At 38.6% G+C, this 22,187-nt stretch overlaps 1 protein-coding gene across 2 annotated transcripts in view; it reads left to right on the top strand.

The window, feature by feature from the left end:
- Positions 1 to 12,405, top strand: part of LOC310934931 (glutamate receptor ionotropic, kainate 2-like) — a gene marked incomplete at both ends in the record, with an annotated part of 71,361 nt that extends 58,956 nt beyond the window's left edge. For both annotated transcript variants that reach the window (XM_083898736.1, XM_083898735.1), the window contains 4 exons: positions 373 to 590; positions 2,588 to 2,813; positions 7,035 to 7,285; positions 12,241 to 12,405. In XM_083898736.1, the coding sequence (XP_083754862.1) occupies positions 373 to 590; positions 2,588 to 2,813; positions 7,035 to 7,285; positions 12,241 to 12,405 (860 nt within the window). The remainder of the gene's footprint in view (positions 1 to 372; positions 591 to 2,587; positions 2,814 to 7,034; positions 7,286 to 12,240) is intronic.
- Between the last annotated feature and the right edge of the window lie 9,782 nt (positions 12,406 to 22,187).

The following is a 22,187-nucleotide window of genomic DNA, read 5'->3' as shown; positions in this document are numbered from 1 at the left end:
CTCTCTCTCTCTCTCTGTATCTCCTGCATTATTTAAAGCAGCCGCTTGCGACCGAGACAAGATAATTTCTCTTGTTTGAAACCCAACAATCATCTTGTTTTCAGAGCTCTCTCTCTCTCTCTCTCTCGTTAAAGTGATCACACCTTGACGCGTGAGGTGAAAATGCCACAGGCCCAAAACTTTAGAGAGAGTTCTTGAGACAAGTTTTTATTTAAATAATAATAATAATCTGGTCTTGTTTTGCACACAAACACACACTCACACTCACAATCGCAGTTAACAAGTAAACGCGAGATGAGAATCGTAATGAAGAGGGAGCGGCTGAGATGAATGCACTGTAACATTTCCTCCCTACCGCCTTCCACGCACCAGGCTCCGAGCTCATGCCCAAGGCGCTTTCGACTCGAATAGTGGGAGGCATTTGGTGGTTCTTCACCCTCATCATCATCTCCTCCTACACCGCTAACCTGGCTGCCTTCCTCACCGTGGAGAGGATGGAGTCACCCATAGACTCCGCCGACGACCTGGCCAAGCAGACTAAGATCCTGTATGGCGTGGTGGAGGATGGAGCCACTATGACCTTCTTCAAGGTAGCCGATACTGCTCTTTTTTATGACAAATCTATTAAAGTTACAGCATATTGCCTGCTGTTTATTTCACATCACACAACTGTGGTTACATGTGACATTTTTCTTTTTCTTTTTACCACTGCAGCAAATGCTGCTTGAGCAGGTTTACTATCGCTATTAATACGACACAAGAGAGGCTCGTATTTTGCGGCGCAGTCAGACAAAGTCGTGTTGTTTTTAATCAAGGAATCAGTCAATAATTATTGCAATTGCAGTCTGATTTCATTCTGCACGCGGCGCACGAGTTGTTTTTCCCCGCTCAAAGGCGTCCCGCTGTGGCTTTGGAGTCGGTAACCTTGCTGAGAAGCTGGGGCTGTGCGTATCGTCTGATTCCTCATCTCAGCGTTGTTGCTGCTGCCTCTGATTCCGAGTGATGCACTGTCAGGGAGACAACTTGTTTCACAGATGCACCTCAGGAATTGCATTTATTTATTTAAGCCTAACCTTTGTTTTTGGCAGTTGAACACTTAAAGTATTGAAGCAGCAGTGTGATCTGCTTGTGTTGTGTTAGGATAAACAATTATGGCATGTTTGCATGTTTCCACTAGCGCCGCCTCGGCACGGCAGGGTTGTTTTGCTTTTCCATTAGCGATAGTACCTGGTACCTGGTACTTTTTTTTAGTACCCACTCTGGTGAGGTTTCAAGCCGAGACTTATCGGTCACAAGAATCAAAGTGAACAATTCCGAACAGTAGATCTCCAACGTTTAGCAAGGAAATGTCTAAAATCTCATCATTTAACAGAGGAGTCTGGTGTATTTAGCGATAGCACTGCTGAAAGCCGCCGATCGCTAACAGCTAGCCGCATCCCAAACCCCTGCCACTGTACTTTAGGCTCCAGTCATGCAGGAAGTACTGAACTAATCTTTTTAATGAACTGATTCTAATGATTCAGTCACATCGAACAGAACTGCTTTACAAGTCACTAGTCACTTGTTTGTGTGCGTCGCGTTTAAAATGAGGTCACGGCAGTTTCATGCAGCGGAGCAGTACTATATTGTAATGACAAACCAACCAAACCACGTAGAGCTGAGGCGAGGCGAGACAAGCTGGCACCATGTAGTGGTAACACGACATTAGTTGTAAAGTAATTACCCATTAATGAGGAAATCCTTCAAGATAAAGGCATGAAACCAACTATATTATGGAGATGCTATTCAGAGAATGTTAATACACTGAACTGCTGACCACACTGAGCCTCAAAAACTAACTGTGATTTTATTAAACTCCACTCCTTTAGTCCATTAGCATTCCCCTTGCTCCTCCCTATGTCAGCTCATGAATGCATTCGGTGAGGCAGAGACAGAAAGGACCGCCTCTTTGTGCGTTCCTGGCTCCTGATTGGATTAAAGTGTGCCTCAGTTTGGACCAAATACTCTATTTAGATTATTTCCTCTAACACACTAGGCCAGAACCTATAAATGGGTTGTGAGAGATTTCGTTTAGGTACCAAAATATGTTTTTTGTAGAAATGTTTCCAGCTCTTTACTTAAATAAAAGATGCATAAAATGAATCACTGTTTATATGCAAAAAAAATATATAAGGTGTTACTGAAACAGCAGGAAAAATAGTCATTAAAAAAACATAGTTTTATGCATAAATGTGCCTATGTTTTGTGGTGGAAGTTTGCCATCTTTAAAAAGTGGCGCCCTAATATAAAAAGTTAGAATATAGATATTAAACTTTATTTTGCAAAGAGGTAATACATTCCAAAACACACTGAGTCAGTAGATTTTCTTGAATATGTTTCACCTCATCATCCAAGAGGCTTTTTCAGTTCTGTGTTCATATAATTTGTATTATTCGTGTTAATATACATCCCTTTATTTCTCAAAAAAAAAAAAAATGGCCTTCAAAATAAAGGAAAATACTACAACGTCACAGTTTAGACTTAACCACTTGTTTATTGTTGTTTATTCTGCGCTCACTTTGCTCCTTTTATCTGGCGGCGCCTGCAGAAAACCAAAATCTCCACCTATGACAAGATGTGGGAGTTCATGAACAGCCGGCGTCAGTCGGTGATGGTGAAGAACGTGGAGGAGGGCATCCAGCGCGTCCTCACCTCGGACTACGCCTTCCTCATGGAGTCCACCACCATCGAGTTTGTCACGCAGCGCAACTGCAACCTGACGCAGGTCGGAGACCTCATCGACTCCAAGGCCTACGGAGTGGGAACGCCTATGGGTAAATACTCTAGATAAATCTGTGGGGGGGGGGTTTTTGCTGCACGTTTTACCTGCTGTGCTGTAAATCGTTTCACAGAGACAGCGTGGATACTGTGTGAGTGTGAGACAGGTAGCATATGATGGATAAGCTCTGAGAATGGGAAGATTGACCTTTATTGATGGGGTCACAGTTCTAATGATTCTTGGGAGCGAGGTGTAAAAGGTTTAGCTTAATGAAAAGTGAACGGCTGAATTTATGGATAAGGTTAAAATGTGCCTAAGGAAAAAAAAAAAAAAAAAGAACAGATGCCATTCAAGCTCTACCTCAGTAAGTGTTTTTTAGCTGTAATGATTTTTTTTTTTTTTTTATTCCACAGAATTATTTACAGAAGCAAACGTGGGTTGAAAACACTCTCAAATACCTTTATTTGGCGTGTTTTGATCCGACACTGAGCTCAAGTGTGAGACGGTGTCACAATCACAGAAATAACATCCAGAATGTCAGTTTAATGCATTTCTGCTGCAGTCGTTCTCCCAGTTAAGCACAAACAAGACAACACCTCCATAACAGGTGTTTTGTTAATGTTTTTTGATGAAATTATATAATGTGCCTTTAACCCTTTTACATTTAAGCCTGAAAATGTCTCTTTTTTGGCTTATTTTAACCCTAAAAGTGCCAGAAAACGTCCCGTTAGTAAGTGCTTTTGTCCATTTTTCCAGTTATTTACAATTTACTGCATGTTAAAATAGTGTATTAACAATTTAAAATGAAGAAAAAAACACTGTAGTTGGGCATAAACTCCAAATTTTGCGTGTTAAATTTGAAATTTGAACAGAACAAAACACATGTAAAATAAAACATTTTGAATGTTTGTATTAAAAACTATGCACAGGCGTTTTTCCCACTTTTTCCCTCTCTGCCAAAAAAGAAGCCAATTCGTCGGCTTCTACACAACAACACACGTGTTGCAAAATTTGCACTGTCACAGCAGCAAAGACGGTAAAGATAAAGGAAATAAATAATAGACATGCATTTCCACATATGTTACAGTACAATATTATCGAAAAATATTAAATTTTCACCGAATTATGTCTCAAGTTTCTTGGATCCCCTGGTGCTCTCAGAGACTTGAGGCTGAAAAGCTGGTGATGATTCTGATACTGGTGTCGCTGAGGGTGAGAGTAGTCATGATGACGAGGCCACGGGGGGGTGGGGGGGTTGCCGTAATGGCCACATCCATCACCGAGTGATACGAAGCCCCATCGAAAATATAGAGGATTAATTCTGGTCCATCCACATCTGGACGCGGCAGCGGCTGATGAGTATGAGGCAGTTATAGATCTGCAGAGATGCCGGTGATTGCCGCGGCCGTAACAAAGCTGGGGGTGACGCCGTGAAATATGGTCCCACTGTGGCTCCATAAGTGCGCGCATACTTACACCGGTGCCCTTGAAATGGACTTCATAGCATGTGTCACTCCCCTCTTTCTCTTCAGTCGTGTCGCAGCACCGACCGCGTAAATTTAGCCCAAAATCATTTTCGATTCAGCGATAAGTGGTTTGATATTTAAATGCACGAAGGACGTAATGATATAAAATGCCCGCTTTCAAGATATTACGGCACCGCTAACTCAGTATTTCAGAAATAAAGCTGATTACAGCTTGTGAAAAGTGTCTCTTACACTCTAATGAGTGCATTATTTCAAAGTCACAAGTTCTCTTCCAAGAGAAGGGAATCCTTTCTTTCTTCTCCTCATCGTCATCGTCCTCCTCTTAAAACCTTATGAAGACCTCAGTGTGGACGTCAACCTTTAGGCAATAACTCCCCCCCCCCCCCCCCCCCCAGCTGAGCACTGTTAAGCAGCTCGTTCCCTGCAGGGCTGTTACAGCAATAAAGCAGAGCAGGCCGTAAAAATAAGTCTTCGCCGTTTAGCGCTCGTCTGTTTCCACACGTTCTGCTCGCCCGGAACGCAAACGCGCTCGATTTAAGCTGTGATCACGCGAAACGCTCGGAGACCTGACGGTTGCAGCGAGTGATGGACGTCCTGTGGTGTTGAACATCTGTCAGGTACATAGAGTGTTGTTGTGCACGCACGGTGCGTGGAGCGCGGGGATCTTCCGTTTTCGCCCGGGCCTCGCGCTCAATATCCAACGTCCTCTCGAAGGAGCCGTTCCTATTAGCATTTATCCAAGGCCTCCTTTGTTAGGCCATCATTAATCATCCCAACTATGAGGGGAGTCTGAATCAGGGGAGTCGGATATTTAATCTCTCGTCTTCAAATGAGGCGAGCATATGCTTTTTTTCCCTCATGTAGACCATGTATTTAGAGCGCTACACGTCCACTGCGCGTGCACAGAATGCAATATCACACTTTTAAGTGTGATATTTTTACAAAGTTGATGAGCAGAAACAGCTAAAAGTAGCCGTTGCCAGATTCTGTGTCCCATTTTGAGAGGCTACGTTCTGCTCATTTAGCTTTATGTCCTTGCCGTTCGTAGGAAAAGTTATAAAACACCTTATTTTCTACGGAAACTGATTGTATTTTAGTTTATTATTAGCAGGAATACAACACCTTCTCTTGTAAATATTATGTACCTCTGTCCCATCCCATGTATCATATCATTTTGGTTTAAAGGCCCTAGTATACTTGCGAGTATGCGTGGCATTTGTGCGCGTAGCCTGGTACACTCACGCGCCAGGGTCCTGTAGTATCTGACTTCACCATCGGGTGGCGGTACAAGTCTGGACGCTGGGAATAGAGCGCATTCCTACCAAAGGAGAAGAAGTTTACATCTAGTTTGAGCGTTTGCGGCGTGCACGCGCACTTAACGCGATCTTTGCACGGGTCCAAAATCTGTGGTGCACGCGCAGCCTACGCATTTTGATTCACGCGTGCTGTGCCTTTAAGGAGCATAAGAAAATGCCCGTTACCCATACTTGTAAAATCGCAGTATACAAATTGAATCAGTAAAGATTCAGTCAAATCATGACAAAAGCATTAGCCGCCGCATTTGTGTGTTGTGTTGTCACACGTTTTTGTTGTTCAAAAATCAGCAGCATCTCATGTATTTTTCAGTTTTATGAAGTATTAAGTTTCCTTTCTGTCAGTCTAAATACACACACACAGAGAGAGTCTGGAATGAAAGAACAACGGCTGACGATGAATAAATGATTTATGAGAAGGAATCAACTGGAGCGGCTGACGGGCAAAACTGACCCAGTGGAGCAGACAAAAGTGATGATACCTGCAACCTGAGGCCAGCTTCACTTCACTCCAGCGAAAGACTGAGCACGAAATGTTCCCGTGTTTGTGATGAAAATATCCCCAAAAACAACTTTGTCACATCTTTTTAATTTTTTTTTAAAGCCGCTCTGAATAAGCATAACGAGCACAGAAAAATGACTTAAATGGAAATGGAAATGTGCAACCAGGCTTCATTACGTCTAATTTCAGTTATCGCATAAATACGCTAACAAGCTTTTTAAAGCGGTGATATAAATGAAACATGAATGCTCACAGTAAGTATTAATCTCTTCTGGCCTGGTTTTCGAGCGCAGTGCGCGTGTGTGCTCGCGCTTTGATGGGATGGCGTGCGCGCTGTGACACACTCACCGTACGCGGAAAGGGAAAACGAAACTCGACCCCACTCGGGTTTCTGCGGCGATTACTCCTCCTTTGATCCGGGCGGCACCTGCGGCGTTCTAATGCCTTGTCGCCTGAATTCTGGCACTATGGATTTGGGTTCTTTTTTTTATTACGGGACATGACACAAACATGCACAAAAACAGAGAGATAGAGAAAAACCTCTATCGCTGATACATATAATCCACACACACACACACATGCACCCGTGTAATGCACACCCCGCTGGGCTGCCCCTGTTTTTTTAGCCCGCGCTCATGAAAGTGAGCAAACGGCAGCTAATTCGTCAGAGTCAACAGCAGCAGCAGCTCGGCTGCACAAAGCCACGTCTCTGTTGCCAACTCCCCGTGTGTTATAATTCAGACACAGCGCAGAGGAGAGGACTGAGAGAATTTGACAATCACTCTGTGAATGTAGGGATTAGAGGGATTTGAAGGAGGACTTACACACACACAAAAAAAAACTCCCTCTAAGCAGCCAGCAATAACACAACATGATATGTCTCATATCCTCACATATGTATATACAGTGCATATATAATAATTCTTCTTTTTTTTTTATCTCTGCTAAGTCTAACGCCCCCTTGTCCACCGCAGGCTCTCCATACAGAGACAAGATCACCATAGCCATTCTGCAGCTGCAGGAGGAAGGGAAGCTGCACATGATGAAGGAGAAGTGGTGGCGAGGGAACGGCTGTCCCGAAGAGGAGAGCAAAGAGGCCAGCGCGCTCGGCGTGCAGAACATCGGCGGCATCTTCATCGTGCTGGCCGCAGGACTGGTGCTGTCGGTGTTCGTGGCCGTCGGGGAGGTTCTGTACAAGTCCAAGCAGAACGCGCAGCTGGAGAAGGTACTGGAGCCATTCTTATTGGTGCATTAAGAAAAAAAAAAACACTGACGCTTTCAACAAAGAAATATACAGGTTTTTACTCTTTTTTTTCAACAACAGGAAGTTGAGATTTAAAAAATAAAAGCCCTTCACTGAGTTTCTGTAAATTATAACGAGTGACAATCGTCTTTTTCTGACGTTATTTATTTTGAGGCGGGAAAAAACACAAACACAATTTGTATGACATTAAATTACGAGATAAGAAGGGTTTGAGTTCATTATGATTCCAATTTCAAGGTACAGTGTGTAAAACATTTATTGATGAAGTTACAGTGCTTAATTTAAGTGTATTAGTCCTAAATTGCCCTAAATTAACAGCAGTTGTAATTATCTAAATTTATTCAGACCAGCCTAGCCTACATGACTATTATGTACCTCAGCCATTTTTTTTATCTTAACTTCTGTCTGATTCATTTATTTTTTTATATATATATATGATGTGAAGTGACCTTGAGTGTTTCTGAAAGGCACTTACAATTAAAATTATTATTATTAACATAATTTTGTATGTTTCGGTAATGGTTAAGACACTATAGATTCTATTTTTCATGCTAAAATTTAATCATTATTGTTATCCATGAATTTCCAAATTTACTGTTTTACCAAAAAACAGAAGAAAAAATAGTGAAGCACGTAATTTCTACATCGAATTATAGGTATTTACTTGGATTCCTGAGCAGAAACATTGTGATTTGCTAAATAAATAACAATAACATTTTTAAATTCTTAAAATATTCACGTTTTCTCATGTTTTAATGACAGGTGGTCTAATACAATTTTGTGAAACACTGTCTTTGTTGCAAATTTCTCTCACATCACCCAATATGTATGTGTTAGGGAACCAACACTATGTAGCTTTCAATTAGCGTTAGCAAACCCAAAAGATGTTTACTTTTTTGTCCCCTGTGGGCTACCGTAAAAACATGATGGTGCAAAATAGTAGGTCCAATTCGAGTTGACCCAGCTCCTCATGTAAATGTAAAAGTCTCATACAATCAGGTGTTAAACGTCACTTTTGAATATCCGTCCATTCTTGTAGAATCTCTCATTGTTCCTCCTCCTGCTCTCACCGGCCTTGTTTTACGCCTCGCTTCACTTTCTGAAACATTGGTTCAAACTTAAAAGCCCGGAACTTGCGGTCGATGAGCGCCGAAAACCTCGTCTTTTAACATCTGCTGAACTTTACGTTCTTCATGACCGGGCAGAAAAATGACAGTTTCCCATAAAAAACGTGCAAACAAATCCTTTCAATCATCAGATAACATGTGGTGCAGCTCCTGTTCTCCTACACACTGAGCGTTCTAGTGCGTTCTAACCTGATGATGATGATGATGATGATGATGTTTCCAGGTAATTGTAGGACTGTGTTTGATGGCATATTTTAATTATTTACGTCTACAAAATTACAGCTCGCCGGCATGTTACTTTATCACCCGCCATAATTAATTTCTGGCTCGTTTTTTTTTTTTACGGTGGCGGCATATGTTTCGGGGCACATCATAGATATCATTAATCAAGAGCCACGGGACTGGGTCACAACATTCCGATAATTTGCAAATGCCACTGTCTCTAGGCGACGGAGGTGCTGCTCATTTACATACTCTGACAACAAGGCTCTCCTCTGTTTTCTTGCCCTGCGATCTTTCTCCAAACCGAGCTTATTTTAACCCTTCAACCCCCGTTGTTTGCCATCAGTCTAACCCATTTCTTTTGTTGTTTTTAACCAAATTCTACTGGAGCTGCAAGTAAGGATTATTTTCTCAACATAAAATGTCAGAAAATGATTAAAAAAACGTCGATCAGTGTTTGTCAAACATGGAAATGACGATGTTCTCGAACGTCTTGTTTTGTCCGGAAACCAAAATGATTCAGTTTTAATGATTTAATGAGTTATGTGGAGCAAAACAATCAGCTAAAGCTAAAATGATCCGAAATCGTGTTTTAATCATGAACAAAAAGCTTCAAACCGATTAATCGATTATCAAAATAGTTGACGATTAATTTAGTAATTAACTGTTTCAGCTCTAGCCTCAACACTCTTAGAAATAAGGGGTTCCAAAAGGGTTCTTCTACAAGGGCTGAGGTTCTACCTGGAACCATTTGCCCCCCTTAAAGGGTTATTGGTAACCATTTTGATTCAGAGAACCCTTTAAAACCCCTTTCCTGAATAAAGTGTTTCAAAGGGGTTCTTGGTGGAACCCTCCAAAAGGGTTCTTCTATGAGGACAAGCCTAAGAACCTTATATGGTTCTGCATAGCACTTTTATTTCTAAGAGTGTACTGTGTTCAACATAAATGAAAACTCTCTAAACAAAATATATGTACACTCTTAGAAATAAGGGTTCCAAAAGGGTTCTTCTACAAGGGCTGAGGTTCTACCTGGAACAGTTTGCTTCTGAAAAACGCTTTCCCGAAGAAAGAGTTTTTCGAGGGTTCTTGGTAACACTAATGGTTCCAGTAAGAACCATTTTGATCCAGAGAACCCTTTCCTGAATAAAGGGTTTTAAAAGGGTTCTCTTTATGAAAAGGTTCTACCTGGAGGACAAGCCCGAAGAACCTTATATGGTTCTACTTGGCACTTTTATTTCTCAGAGTGTACTTCATTATCACTCGTAATAAATGTCCCATTCATACACCGCACAAATATATTTAAATATAAACAAAAACACCTGCTCATAACCCGCCCACAGATATCCATTTGACACACCTACACAAAGGGAAAAATAACAGCTTCATACTTTAATGCTCTCTCTCCTCCTTTCTATCTCCTCTCCTCCTCCTCCTCCTACAAGCTCTTCTGAATTTGAATTAGATTTTGCATAATCAGTAAGTGAATGCATGGGAATTGGTTCTTGGCAAACACTGTTGCACAAGCATATTGGCATTTGATGGGGTTTCACAGCGTATATACATAATGCAGCGGCGACAGAAGAGCGGCTCGGAGTTATGCAAGCCGTGTCAGTTTGAGTGGGTGATTGATGTTTTATAAGAAGGTAACCAATATTTTTTTGGGGGGATGTTTTGTTCTTTGTTTGGTGTCGTTTTTGCATTTTCCTCTTTTCGAGCGACATCAAAAAAGAAAAGACTGCTTTGATTGGGATTTATTTCTTGGCAGGATTCAGGAAACAGTTGCCGTCGTGCGGCAACTGAAGCTGAAAAGAGAGGATTCTGGGGCATCATCAGATTTCCCTGCATTTCAAAATAAAAAATGTATAATTCTGGTCATTTTAATAGGTTTGACCTCACAGGTGTGTGTCGTTGTATTTTACTCTGGCTGATTAGAAAGGGGCGGGGCCTTTGGCGGGAATTTATGATGTCACAAATCTCTATAACGACCAATAACAATCCGCCCCGCCCACACAGGTGCTACAGAATTACCCAGAGAGAGGAGCTGTCAATCAAAACCCGGGTCTTCACGCCCACAAAATCCAGAGAAGATGTGTAATGTGAAAACACCTGTGTGGGCGGACATTTTCTTTCTTTTCTCACAGCAGACTGAGGCTTTAATTAGATTTGATTTAGAGCTGAAACAATCACTCGATCATCGGATTATTAACTAAGGGAGGTTCTTTGCTCCAGTGAATCATTTTGGTTTGACAAACACTGATCGTTAAATTTGAAAATTTTCTTACATTTTATGGACCAAGCGATAACTCGATTAATAGTGAAAATAACTGATAGATTCATCAATTATGAAAATAATCTTTAGTTGCAGCTCTAATTAATCTCTTCCTACTGTGACTGTGACATGAAAAGGGTCCATACGTGTACACAGGATTTAACTCAGACTTGCCGTATAAGGCAATATTAATGGGATATTTCAGCAATTTTGCACATGTGAATAGACTTTCTCATCCCAAGGAGGGAAAACATAGCCTTTAAAACAGTTATATGGTGTCTTTTTTTATTATTTTAAAGGGCCTTTAAAGAGTTTTAATGCCATTTTCTTTACAAAAACGGTGCATTAGCGGTTTTAAAGACCAAACAGGCAAATGGCCTTATTAGCTTTTAGCCTTATCAAGCAACAATAAACAAACACAAGAACAAAAGTGTTTTTTAAGCATTAATGCCACTAATTAGTGTTAATAATACTAGTGCAGTGCTCTTAGGAAGTATGTATTCCTATCGTGGGAGCTGAAGAGTTACGGTAATGCATGATAAGGAACGTGTCGTAAGGCTAACATAATACGAACACTGTGCAACCTCATTCGGGCACAACGTAAATCAAATATACGCCACGTAAAGAGATTCCAGAGTGACTGACGGACTCACAAAACAGCCAGCTACGCTAATGCTAATCGTAGCCGCGCTAGCTTACCTTTGGAAACAAGTGAGCCTGCAAAATAGTAGCACGCTAATGCTAATTAAATATGGTGAATGGACAACGACTTCCTCGTTTCAGTATAACGCCGTGTTCTGCGTTGAAACCGTGTGAAATGAGCCGCTCCCTACCCGCTGTTGACGGCAGCGCGATAAATCAGCGAAATTGAAAATCAAGGATGCACACCATCAGGCCATGCTCAACCCATGTCCAAAATTTTAGGGCGATCTGACTAACGGTCAGCGAGATACGCCCGTCGCAGACACACAGACGGACACAGCTTGCCTTATAGATGGATGCATATAACCTCTGTTTATCATGACATGAGGAGCGTATGCTGTATAAAATACAATTATTTTGCCCATGATATATTGGGCATTACAAAAACGATTATAAGCAATGTACGCACTTTTTACCCTAATGGCAACGTCTCTAATGTTTTGCTAATATTCTGTACTAACCATTTTTTACACTGTCTGTCTAAAAAGTGCCAATATCTGCTGTGAGGTTGCACAGGTCTGAGTGATGTGGCAGCGATTACGGCACCAGCAATAACTTCCTCTCTCTCTCTCTCTCTCGCCATTTCCCCTCCGCAGCGCTCGTTCTGCAGCGCCATGATGGACGAGCTGCGCGTCTCTCTGAAGTGCCAGCGCCGCCTCAAACAGAAGCCTCAGCCCCCCGTCATCGTCAAGACCGAGGAGGTCATTAACATGCACACGTTCAACGACAGGAGACTCCCGGGGAAGGAAACCATGGCATGAGCACCCCCCGTAACCCCCACCCACCCCCACCACCACCCCCCCCAAAAAAACAAAAAAAAACAACCCTCAACAACGAAAGAAAAACAAACCGAGGGGGGGGAGACTTAAACGCTGACTCAAACACTAACTGAAGTTGGCCGTTCCAAACAGGATTCCTTTTCTTAATGTAGACGGATGTTTCCTGTGGAAATATATAAATACTTGGAGCAGGGTCACCTCACTGTGACGACCACGCTTTTTGAAAGGAAGGCAGAATTGTTGACTTTGGTCGGGTTTGTGGTTTGTCGCTGATGTGTAAATTGAAACGATCTGTGTTTTTTTTCCCCCAGAGTCTGGTCCACACTAGATTCAAAACACACACATATAACACATGTACGCGCACATGTTCAGACAAGGAAAATCTATTGTGACAGTAACACCAGATGTAGTATTTTTTTTTTCTGTTGATGTCAACGCACCCTTTTGTCTTACCTCCGTGTGTGAGTGGCTTGAGTTTCTTTCAAATGATTTGATTAAAAAAAAAAAAAAAAAACCCTAATCTCACACCAACAAAAGGGGAAAGCGGCAGACTCGATCCAAGTGGTTTTCCTGTATGAACTGACGATGTATGTAAAGTGATATTTTAGTTTTCTGCGGCGACCTTGTCGGACACTTTTCCCCCATCGTTTTCTTCTGTAACGCCTTTTTCCTCGTGCCAAAGTTCTGCCATTTGTATAAGAACTTCCTGTCCCGTCCTGTCACGTCACGCCTCTTTCCGTTCAAAGCACCTCTAACAGTTTTACCGTCCTCGTCCACGTCTGCGGTTTTCACTCTGTATCGAAGTTGTTGTTTAAAAATGCAGTATTTCTACAAAAATGTTTGTTTTTTGTACAAGAACAAGAAGTTTTGTAGTACTTTGTATCATGGTAGCCCGCCCCTCGCCCTCCGACCCGCCTGTGGATAAAAAATATGTAGCAGAAACCAACTCAAGCCCTCAAACGCTCAACACCTGGTGGCTGTAACGTGGGATTCAGACTCTGCTGTTTAGGGTTCGTCACTTTTTTCTCATCGTGCAAAAAAAACAAAAACAAAGAAAAGTATTAATTTTTTTTTCTGTGGGGTCTGCTGTACATAATGTCTGGAGACAATGTGGTGGATTTTGGTATGTGCAAAAACAAAAAAAAAAGTAGCGGTGGTGAGTCATTACAGGAATCACGACCCGGCAGCAAAGTCCTTCTGACATGTGTGCTTTGCCAACACTCGCTGCGATGAGTCACCTTCGACTAAGACGTAATAAAATATTGCCTGGATTCAACTCGTATACCAGGCAACGACGCTGTTGCTTCTCATTTGGCTCAGTTTTTTTTTTTTTTACTAATTATACTGTATAGTGCAATATAACCTTCGCAGTATGTCGATATATATCTGTTATAAAGTCATTTTTGGAAGGAATCTAGAAATTGCGTTGTAATTTTTTCCCATTTAATACAGTTTTTTTTACAGCTAAACAGACCTTTTGACGACTATTATTTTTAAATCAAACGCATCAGATTTTCAGGGTCAGGGTCTGGAGGGCGAGGAGTCGACGGGCGGGAACGGATCACTTTATCCACTGATTGTCTCCAAACATGTCTTCTCTCCACCTGTTGTCTGTTAAACTCTTGTTCCATGTTGTGAAATGACAAGCAGACTTGGTACAGGCCTCTACGTCTCTACTGCTCCCCCCCTCTCCCCGTTTGCCCATTTAATCATTTCCTCTAAGGGGGAGGGGATTTTAAAGACTAATTAAAGTAAAAACACACCCACTCATTGGTCAAAAGTGATGACATCTCTGCCGTTTATGAATTCGATCGAGCTAATGACTCCTTCGCCGCGACCACTTATTCTACGCGTTATGAAAACCGACGGGGACGATGTTTTACGACAGGAACTCGTTGGCTTTCTACCAGCATTTGCTTGTCATTTTCCACCCACTGGCCTGAGCTGAACTGATGGAATAATTGCAAACATTAAGTAGAAGCGACTACAAAGGCTTTGCTGTCCTGTCGAGAACAAAAAAATAAATAAAAAAAATAAATAATGACCTGATGGGATTTGACATTGATGCAAGGTTTTACAAATAATGTCATTAAAAAAAGTCATAATTGTAGTTTTGCCTTATGTTTTTGCTTTACACACAATTGCCTTATTATTCAGTTGTTGTTGTTGTTGTTTTTTAAAATAGAAAGAGCAGGAGGAAGAAGACCGGATGTCTCCTGGTATCTCATTTAAGAGTGCATCAATACCATCAGGCATAATGACCAGCATTACGTCCTGCGGTGTTTTGAAAATGTCAAGCTCCTCCTATTGATTTAATGCCCCAAGACTGGTTTTGTATTATCTAAATGAATACATTAGGTAATTGCTGAATTGTTAATCAAATAAGGATCGTAAGCATGTTTCAGCAATCGTTTTTTTGTTTTGTTTTTTTTCCGCTCGCTGGCCGTTGGCGCAATAATCGCTGGGCCGCGTACCATTTTTTCCCTTAACCATCGCTCTCTGAGATCACAGAACACGAGATGACGTAAGGTGAATTCACAATAATTCACAGGAGACCGCACACAGCCTGACAAAGGAAACAAATGAGAGTGTTCTTGTCCCTTCTGACGCGCGGATATTTCGTTATTTCCCCTCCCACAGGCCGCTTTGGGCTGTCAGACGGCGCCGTTTCTGACAAGGTCTTTTTCTTCCTCCGCTTCCTGAGAGTCTGAGAGTAATGATGAAAGCGGTTTGTGCAGGCCGACCTCTGCCGCCACAACATAAATGGCCAACCTGTCTGCCCTCCAGATTGACAGGGAATGTCAGAGCATGTGTCGGCGTGTTCTACCGGGGACAGTTTAGTCTGTCACACTTATTTCCATCATATTAAGTCGTCTTCCTCCTTTCTCCGAATTGGTCGCTGGAAAGGTATCCTTGGATAACACCTTGTTCATTGGGCAATCAATGGCTGGCAATGCGTTTTGGACAGAAAATTGCTCCCTGAATGTGACTTTGGTTTGTCAGACAGATTTGATTGGCTAATAGAAGCTGCCAAGGAAGGTTTTGTGAAGGAGGAAATGTATTCCACTGCTCATTTCCCAATGAGTTTAATAATTCAGGACGCCAGAGTAAGAATCATGGAAGCCCATTTTGAATTTCCTTCATGGTACAAGCATTTGCACTTGTAAAATTATTACATACAGTGTGATTGGGCAGTGTAATGATTTAACTTACAGATTACATCTCATAAAACCTAGTGGTGTTTAAATATTTGCAGTTTTCATATTAACCCTTTAACACCTAAGCCTTAAAATGTACGACTGGCCTTTTTTTTTTTAGAGAGAGAGTTTAAAGTCAAGGAATTTCATTGTAGCACCTTTATTTAGATAAAAACACTGTAGTTGCACATGAAGAGAGATTTTGAACAGTATAAAACATATTTCCAATAAAAAAAAAATTGCAAAAACAGTCCAACAAAATGGAAACTATGTACAGTAACTCGGCAGTGATTTTATCACCCGAAAGGACCGTCTTACATTCAGTGTGTGGAGCGGGGAGGTGACAAAGGCACTGATATGTCGGCACTCTGCATCGGCGTCAGTGAAAATAACGTGATAACATGGTGGCTTTGAAGTGCAAGTTCTCAGGGATCAGAAATCATCAATATGTTTCCGACACCACAAACCGTTGCATAATTACGACAATGTAACATAGAAGTGACATAGCATGACAACATGGTATAGTAGGACGTTTTTTTATCCCATTTTGGACGACATAGTATAGTATGACGTTTTTGTCAAGTTTTGGACCAAAAAAACGTTTTTGAAAAGAATGGGCAGATTTTGGACGACATAGTATAGTATGTCGTTTTTGTCAAATTTTGGACCAATTTTTTTTTTTCAAAAAATGGTCACATTATGGATGACATAATATAGTAGGACGTACTACATAGTATAGTATGACGTTTTTGTCAAGTTTTGGACCAAAAAAACGTTTTTGAAAAGAATGGGCAGATTTTGGACGACATAGTATAGTATGTCGTTTTTGTCAAATTTTGGACCAGTTTTTTTTTTTCGAAAAATGGTCACATTAGGACGTACTACATAGTATAGTATGACCTTTTTGTCAAGTTTTGGACCAAAAAACTTTTTCAAAAAATGTGTCAGATTTTGGACGACATAGTATATACTATGTCGTTTTTGTCAAATTTTGGACCAATTTTTTTTTTTCAAAAAATGGTCACATTATGGATGACATAATATAGTAGGACGTACTACATAGTATAGTATGACGTTTTTGTCAGGTTTTGGACCAAAAAAATAGTTTTTCAATAAAATGGTCAGATTTTGGACGACATAGTATAGTATGTTGTTTTTGTCAGATTTTGGACCAATTTTTTTTTTCAAAAAATTGTCACATTATGGACGACATAGTATAGTAGGACGTACTACATAGTATAGTATGACGTATTTGTCAAGTTTTGGACCAAAAAAACGTTTTTCAAAAGAATGGTCAGATTTTGGACGACATAGTATAGTATGTTGTTTTTGTCAAATTTTGGACCAATTTTTTTTTCAAAAAATGGTCACATTATGGACGACATAGTATAGTAGGACGTACTACATAGTATAGTATGACGTTTTTGTCAAGTTTTGGACCAAAAAAACGTTTTTCAAAAAATTATTCAGATTTTGGACGAAATAGTATAGTATGTCGTTTTTGTCAAATTTTGGACCAATTTTTTTTTTTCAAAAAATGGTCACATTATGGATGACATAATATAGTAGGACGTACTACATAGTATAGTATGACGTTTTTGTCAGGTTTTGGACCAAAAAAATAGTTTTTCAATAAAATGGTCAGATTTTGGACGACATAGTATAGTATGTCGTTTTTGTCAAATTTAGGACCAAGTTTGTTTTTTTCAAAAAATGGTCACATTATGGACGACATAGTATAGTAGGACGTACTACATAGTATAGTATGACGTTTTTGTCAAGTTTTGGACCAAAAAAACGTTTTTCAAAAAATGATTCAGATTTTGGACGACATAGTATAGTATGTCGTTTTTGTCAAATTCTGGACCAATTTTTTTTTCCAAAAAATGGTCACATTATGGACGACATAGTATAGTAGGACGTACTACATAGTATAGTATGACATTTTTGTCAAGTTTTGGACCAAAAAACGTTTTTCAAAAAATTATTCAGATTTTGGACGACATAGTATAGTATGTCGTTTTTGTCAAATTCTGGACCAATTTTTTTTTCAAAAAATGGTCACATTATGGACGACATAGTATAGTAGGACGTACTACATAGTATAGTATAACGTTTTTGTCAAGTTTTGGACCAATTTCTTTTTCAAAAAATGGTCACATTATGGATGACATAGTATAGTAGGACATACTACATAGTATAGTATGACCTTTTTGTCAAGTTTTGGACCAAAAAACGTTTTTCAAAAAATTTGTCAGATTTTGGACGACATAGTATAGTATGTCGTTTTTGTGAAATTCTGGACCAATTTTCTTTTTTCAAAAAATGGTCACATTATGCACAACATAGTATAGTAGGACGTACTACATAGTATAGTATGATCTTTTTGTCAAGTTGTGGACCAAAAAACGTTTTTCAAAAAATTTGTCAGATTTTGGACGACATAGTATAGTATGTTGTTTTTGTCAAATTCTGGACCAATTTTTTTTTTTAAAAATAGTCACATTATGGACGACATAGTATAGAAGGACGTACTACATAGTATAGTATGACGTTTTTGTCAAGTTTTGGACCAAAAAAACGTTTTTCAAAAATTTATTCAGATTTTGGACGACATAGTATAGTATGTCGTTTTTGTCAAATTTAGGACCAATTTTTTTTTTTCAAAAAATGGTCACATTATGGACGACATAGTATAGTAGGACGTACTACATAGTATAGTATGACGTTTTTCTCAAGTTTTGGACCAAAAAACGTTTTTCAAAAAATTTGTCAGATTTTGGACGACATAGTATAGTATGTCGTTTTTGTCAAATTCTGGACCAATTTTTTTTTCAAAAAATGGTCACATTATGGACGACATAGTATAGTAGGACGTACTACATAGTATAGTATAACGTTTTTGTCAAGTTTTGGACAAAAAAATCGTTTTTCAAAAAATTATTCAGATTTTGGACGACATAGTATAGTATGTCGTTTTTGTCCAATTTTGGACCAATTTTTTTTTTTCAAAAAATGGTCACATTATGGATGACATAGTATAGTAGGACATACTACATAGTATAGTATGACCTTTTCGTCAAGTTTTGGACTAAAAAACGTTTTTCAAAAAATTTGTCAGATTTTGGACGACATAGTGTAGTATGTCGTTTTTGTCAAATTCTGGACTAATTTTTTTTTCCAAAAAATGGTCACATTATGGACGACATAGTATAGTAGGACGTACTACATAGTATAGTATGACGTTTTTGTCAAGTTTTGGACCAAAAAAACGTTTTTCGAAAAATTATTCAGATTTTGGACGACATAGTATAGTATGTCGTTTTTGTCAAATTTAGGACCAATTTTTTTTTCCAAAAAATGGTCACATTATGGACGACATACATAGTATAGTAGGACGTACTACATAGTATAGTATGACGTATTTGTCAAGTTTTGGACCAAAAAAAGTTTTTCAAAAGAATGGTCAGATTTTGGACGACATAGTATAGTATGTCGTTTTTGTCAAATTTTGGACCACTTTTTTTTTTCAAAAAATGGTCACATTATGGACGACATAGTATAGTAGGACGTACTACATAGTATAGTATGACGTTTTTGTCAAGTTTTGGACCAAAAAAACGTTTTTCAAAAAATTATTCAGATTTTGGACGACATAGTATAGTATGTCGTTTTTGTCAAATTTAGGACCAATTTTTTTTTCCAAAAAATGGTCACATTATAGACGACATAGTATAGTAGGACGTACTACATAGTATAGTATGACGTATTTGTCAAGTTTTGGACCAAAAAAGGTTTTTCAAAAGAATGGTCAGATTTTGGACGACATAGTATAGTATGTCGTTTTTGTCAAATTTTGGACCAATTTTTTTTTCAAGAAATGGTCACATTATGGACGACATAGTATAGTAGGACGTACTACATAGTATGGTATGACGTTTTTGTCAAGTTTTGGACCAAAAAACGTTTTTCAAAAAATTTGTCAGATTTTGGACGACATAGTATAGTATGTCGTTTTTGTCAAATTTTGGACCAATTTCTTTTTTCCAAAAAATGGTCACATTATGGATGACATAGTATAGTAGGACGTACTACATAGTAAAGTATGACCTTTTTGTCAAGTTTTGGACCAAAAAAACGTTTTTCAAAAAAATTGTCAGATTTTGGACAATATAGTATAGTATGTCATTTTTGTCAAATTCTGGACCAATTTTTTTTTCAAAAAATTGTCACATTATGGAGGACATACTATAGTAGGACGTACTACATAGTATAGTATGACGTTTTTGTCAAGTTTTGGACCAAAAAAACGTTTTTCAAAAAATTATTCAGATTTTGGACGACATAGTATAGTATGTCGTTTTTGTCAAATTTTGGACCAATTTCTTTTTTTTCAAAAAATGGTCACATTATGGATGACATAGTATAGTAGGACGTACTACATAGTATAGTATGACCTTTTTGTCAAGTTTTGGACCAAAAAAGTTTTTCAAAAATGTGTCAGATTTTGGACGACATAGTATAGTATGTCGTTTTTGTCAAATTTAGGACCAATTTTTTTTTCAAAAAAAATGGTCACATTATGGACGACATAGTATAGTAGGACGTACTACATAGTATAGTATGACCTTTTTGTCAAGTTTTGGACCAAAAAACGTTTTTCAAAAAGATATTCAGATTTTGGACGACATAGTATGGTGTCGTTTTTGTCAAATTTAGGACCAATTTTCTTTTTTTCTAAAAATGGTCACATTATGGACGACATAGTATAGTAGGACGTACTACATAGTATAGTATGACGTTTTTGTCAAGTTTTGGACCAAAAAAACGTTTTTCGAAAAATTATTCAGATTTTGGACGACATAGTATAGTATGTCGTTTTTGTCAAATTTTGGACCACTTTTTTTTTTCAAAAAATGGTCACATTATGGACGACATAGTATAGTAGGACGTACTACATAGTATAGTATGACGTTTTTGTCAAGTTTTGGACCAAAAAAACGTTTTTCAAAAAATTATTCAGATTTTGGACGACATAGTATAGTATGTCGTTTTTGTCAAATTTAGGACCAATTTTTTTTTCCAAAAAATGGTCACATTATGGACGACATAGTATAGTAGGACGTACTACATAGTATAGTATGACGTATTTGTCAAGTTTTGGACCAAAAAAGGTTTTTCAAAAGAATGGTCAGATTTTGGACGACATAGTATAGTATGTCGTTTTTGTCAAATTTTGGACCAATTTTTTTTTCAAGAAATGGTCACATTATGGACGACATAGTATAGTAGGACGTACTACATAGTATGGTATGACGTTTTTGTCAAGTTTTGGACCAAAAAACGTTTTTCAAAAAATTTGTCAGATTTTGGACGACATAGTATAGTATGTCGTTTTTGTCAAATTCTGGACCAATTCTTTTTTTCAAAAAATGGTCACATTATGGACGATATAGTATAGTAGCACGTACTACATAGTATAGTGTGACATTTTTGTCAAGTTTTGGACCAAAAAAACGTTTTTCAAAAAATTATTCAGATTTTGGACGACATAGTATAGTATGTCGTCTTTGACAAATTTTGGACCAATTTTTTTTTTTCAAAAAATAGTCACATTATGGACGACATAGTATAGTAGGACGTACTACATAGTATAGTATGACCTTTTTGTCAAGTTTTGGACCAAAAAACGTTTTTCAAAAAATGTGTCAGATTTTGGACGACATAGTATAGTATGTCGTTTTTGTCAAATTTTGGACCAATTTTTTTTTTCAAAAAATGGTCACATTATGGACGACATAGTATAGTAGGACGTACTACATAGTATAGTATGACGTTTTGTCAAGTTTTGGACCAAAAAAACGTTTTTCAAAAAATTATTCAGATTTTGGACGACATAGTATAGTATGTCGTTTTTGTCAAATTTAGGACCAATTTTTTTTTTTCAAAAAATGGTCACATTATGGACGACATAGTATAGTAGGACGTACTAAATAGTAAAGTATGACCTTTTTGTCAAGTTTTGGACCAAAAATCGTTTTTCAAAAAATGTGTCAGATTTTGGACGACATAGTATAGTATGTCATTTTTGTCAAATTCTGGACCAATTCTTTTTTTCAAAAAATGGTCACATTATGGACGATATAGTATAGTAGCACGTACTGCATAGTATAGTATGACATTTTTGTCAAGTTTTGGACCAAAAAAACGTTTTTCAAAAAATTATTCAGATTTTGGACGACATAGTATAGTATGTCGTCTTTGACAAATTTTGGACCAATTTTTTTTTTTCAAAAAATAGTCACATTATGGACGACATAGTATAGTAGGACGTACTACATAGTATAGTATGACCTTTTTGTCAAGTTTTGGACCAAAAAACGTTTTTCAAAAAATGTGTCAGATTTTGGAAGACATAGTATAGTATGTCATTTTTGTCAAATTTTGGACCAATTTTTTTTTTCAAAAAATGGTCACATTATGGACGACATAGTATAGTAGGACGTACTACATAGTATAGTATGACGTTTTGTCAAGTTTTGGACCAAAAAAACGTTTTTCAAAAAA

The sequence above is a fragment of the Microchirus variegatus genome (assembly GCF_963457635.1).
Source record: "Microchirus variegatus genome assembly, chromosome: 12".
NCBI classification, from domain to species: domain Eukaryota; kingdom Metazoa; phylum Chordata; class Actinopteri; order Pleuronectiformes; family Soleidae; genus Microchirus; species Microchirus variegatus.
This window is presented reverse-complemented; position numbering and strand designations above follow the sequence as displayed.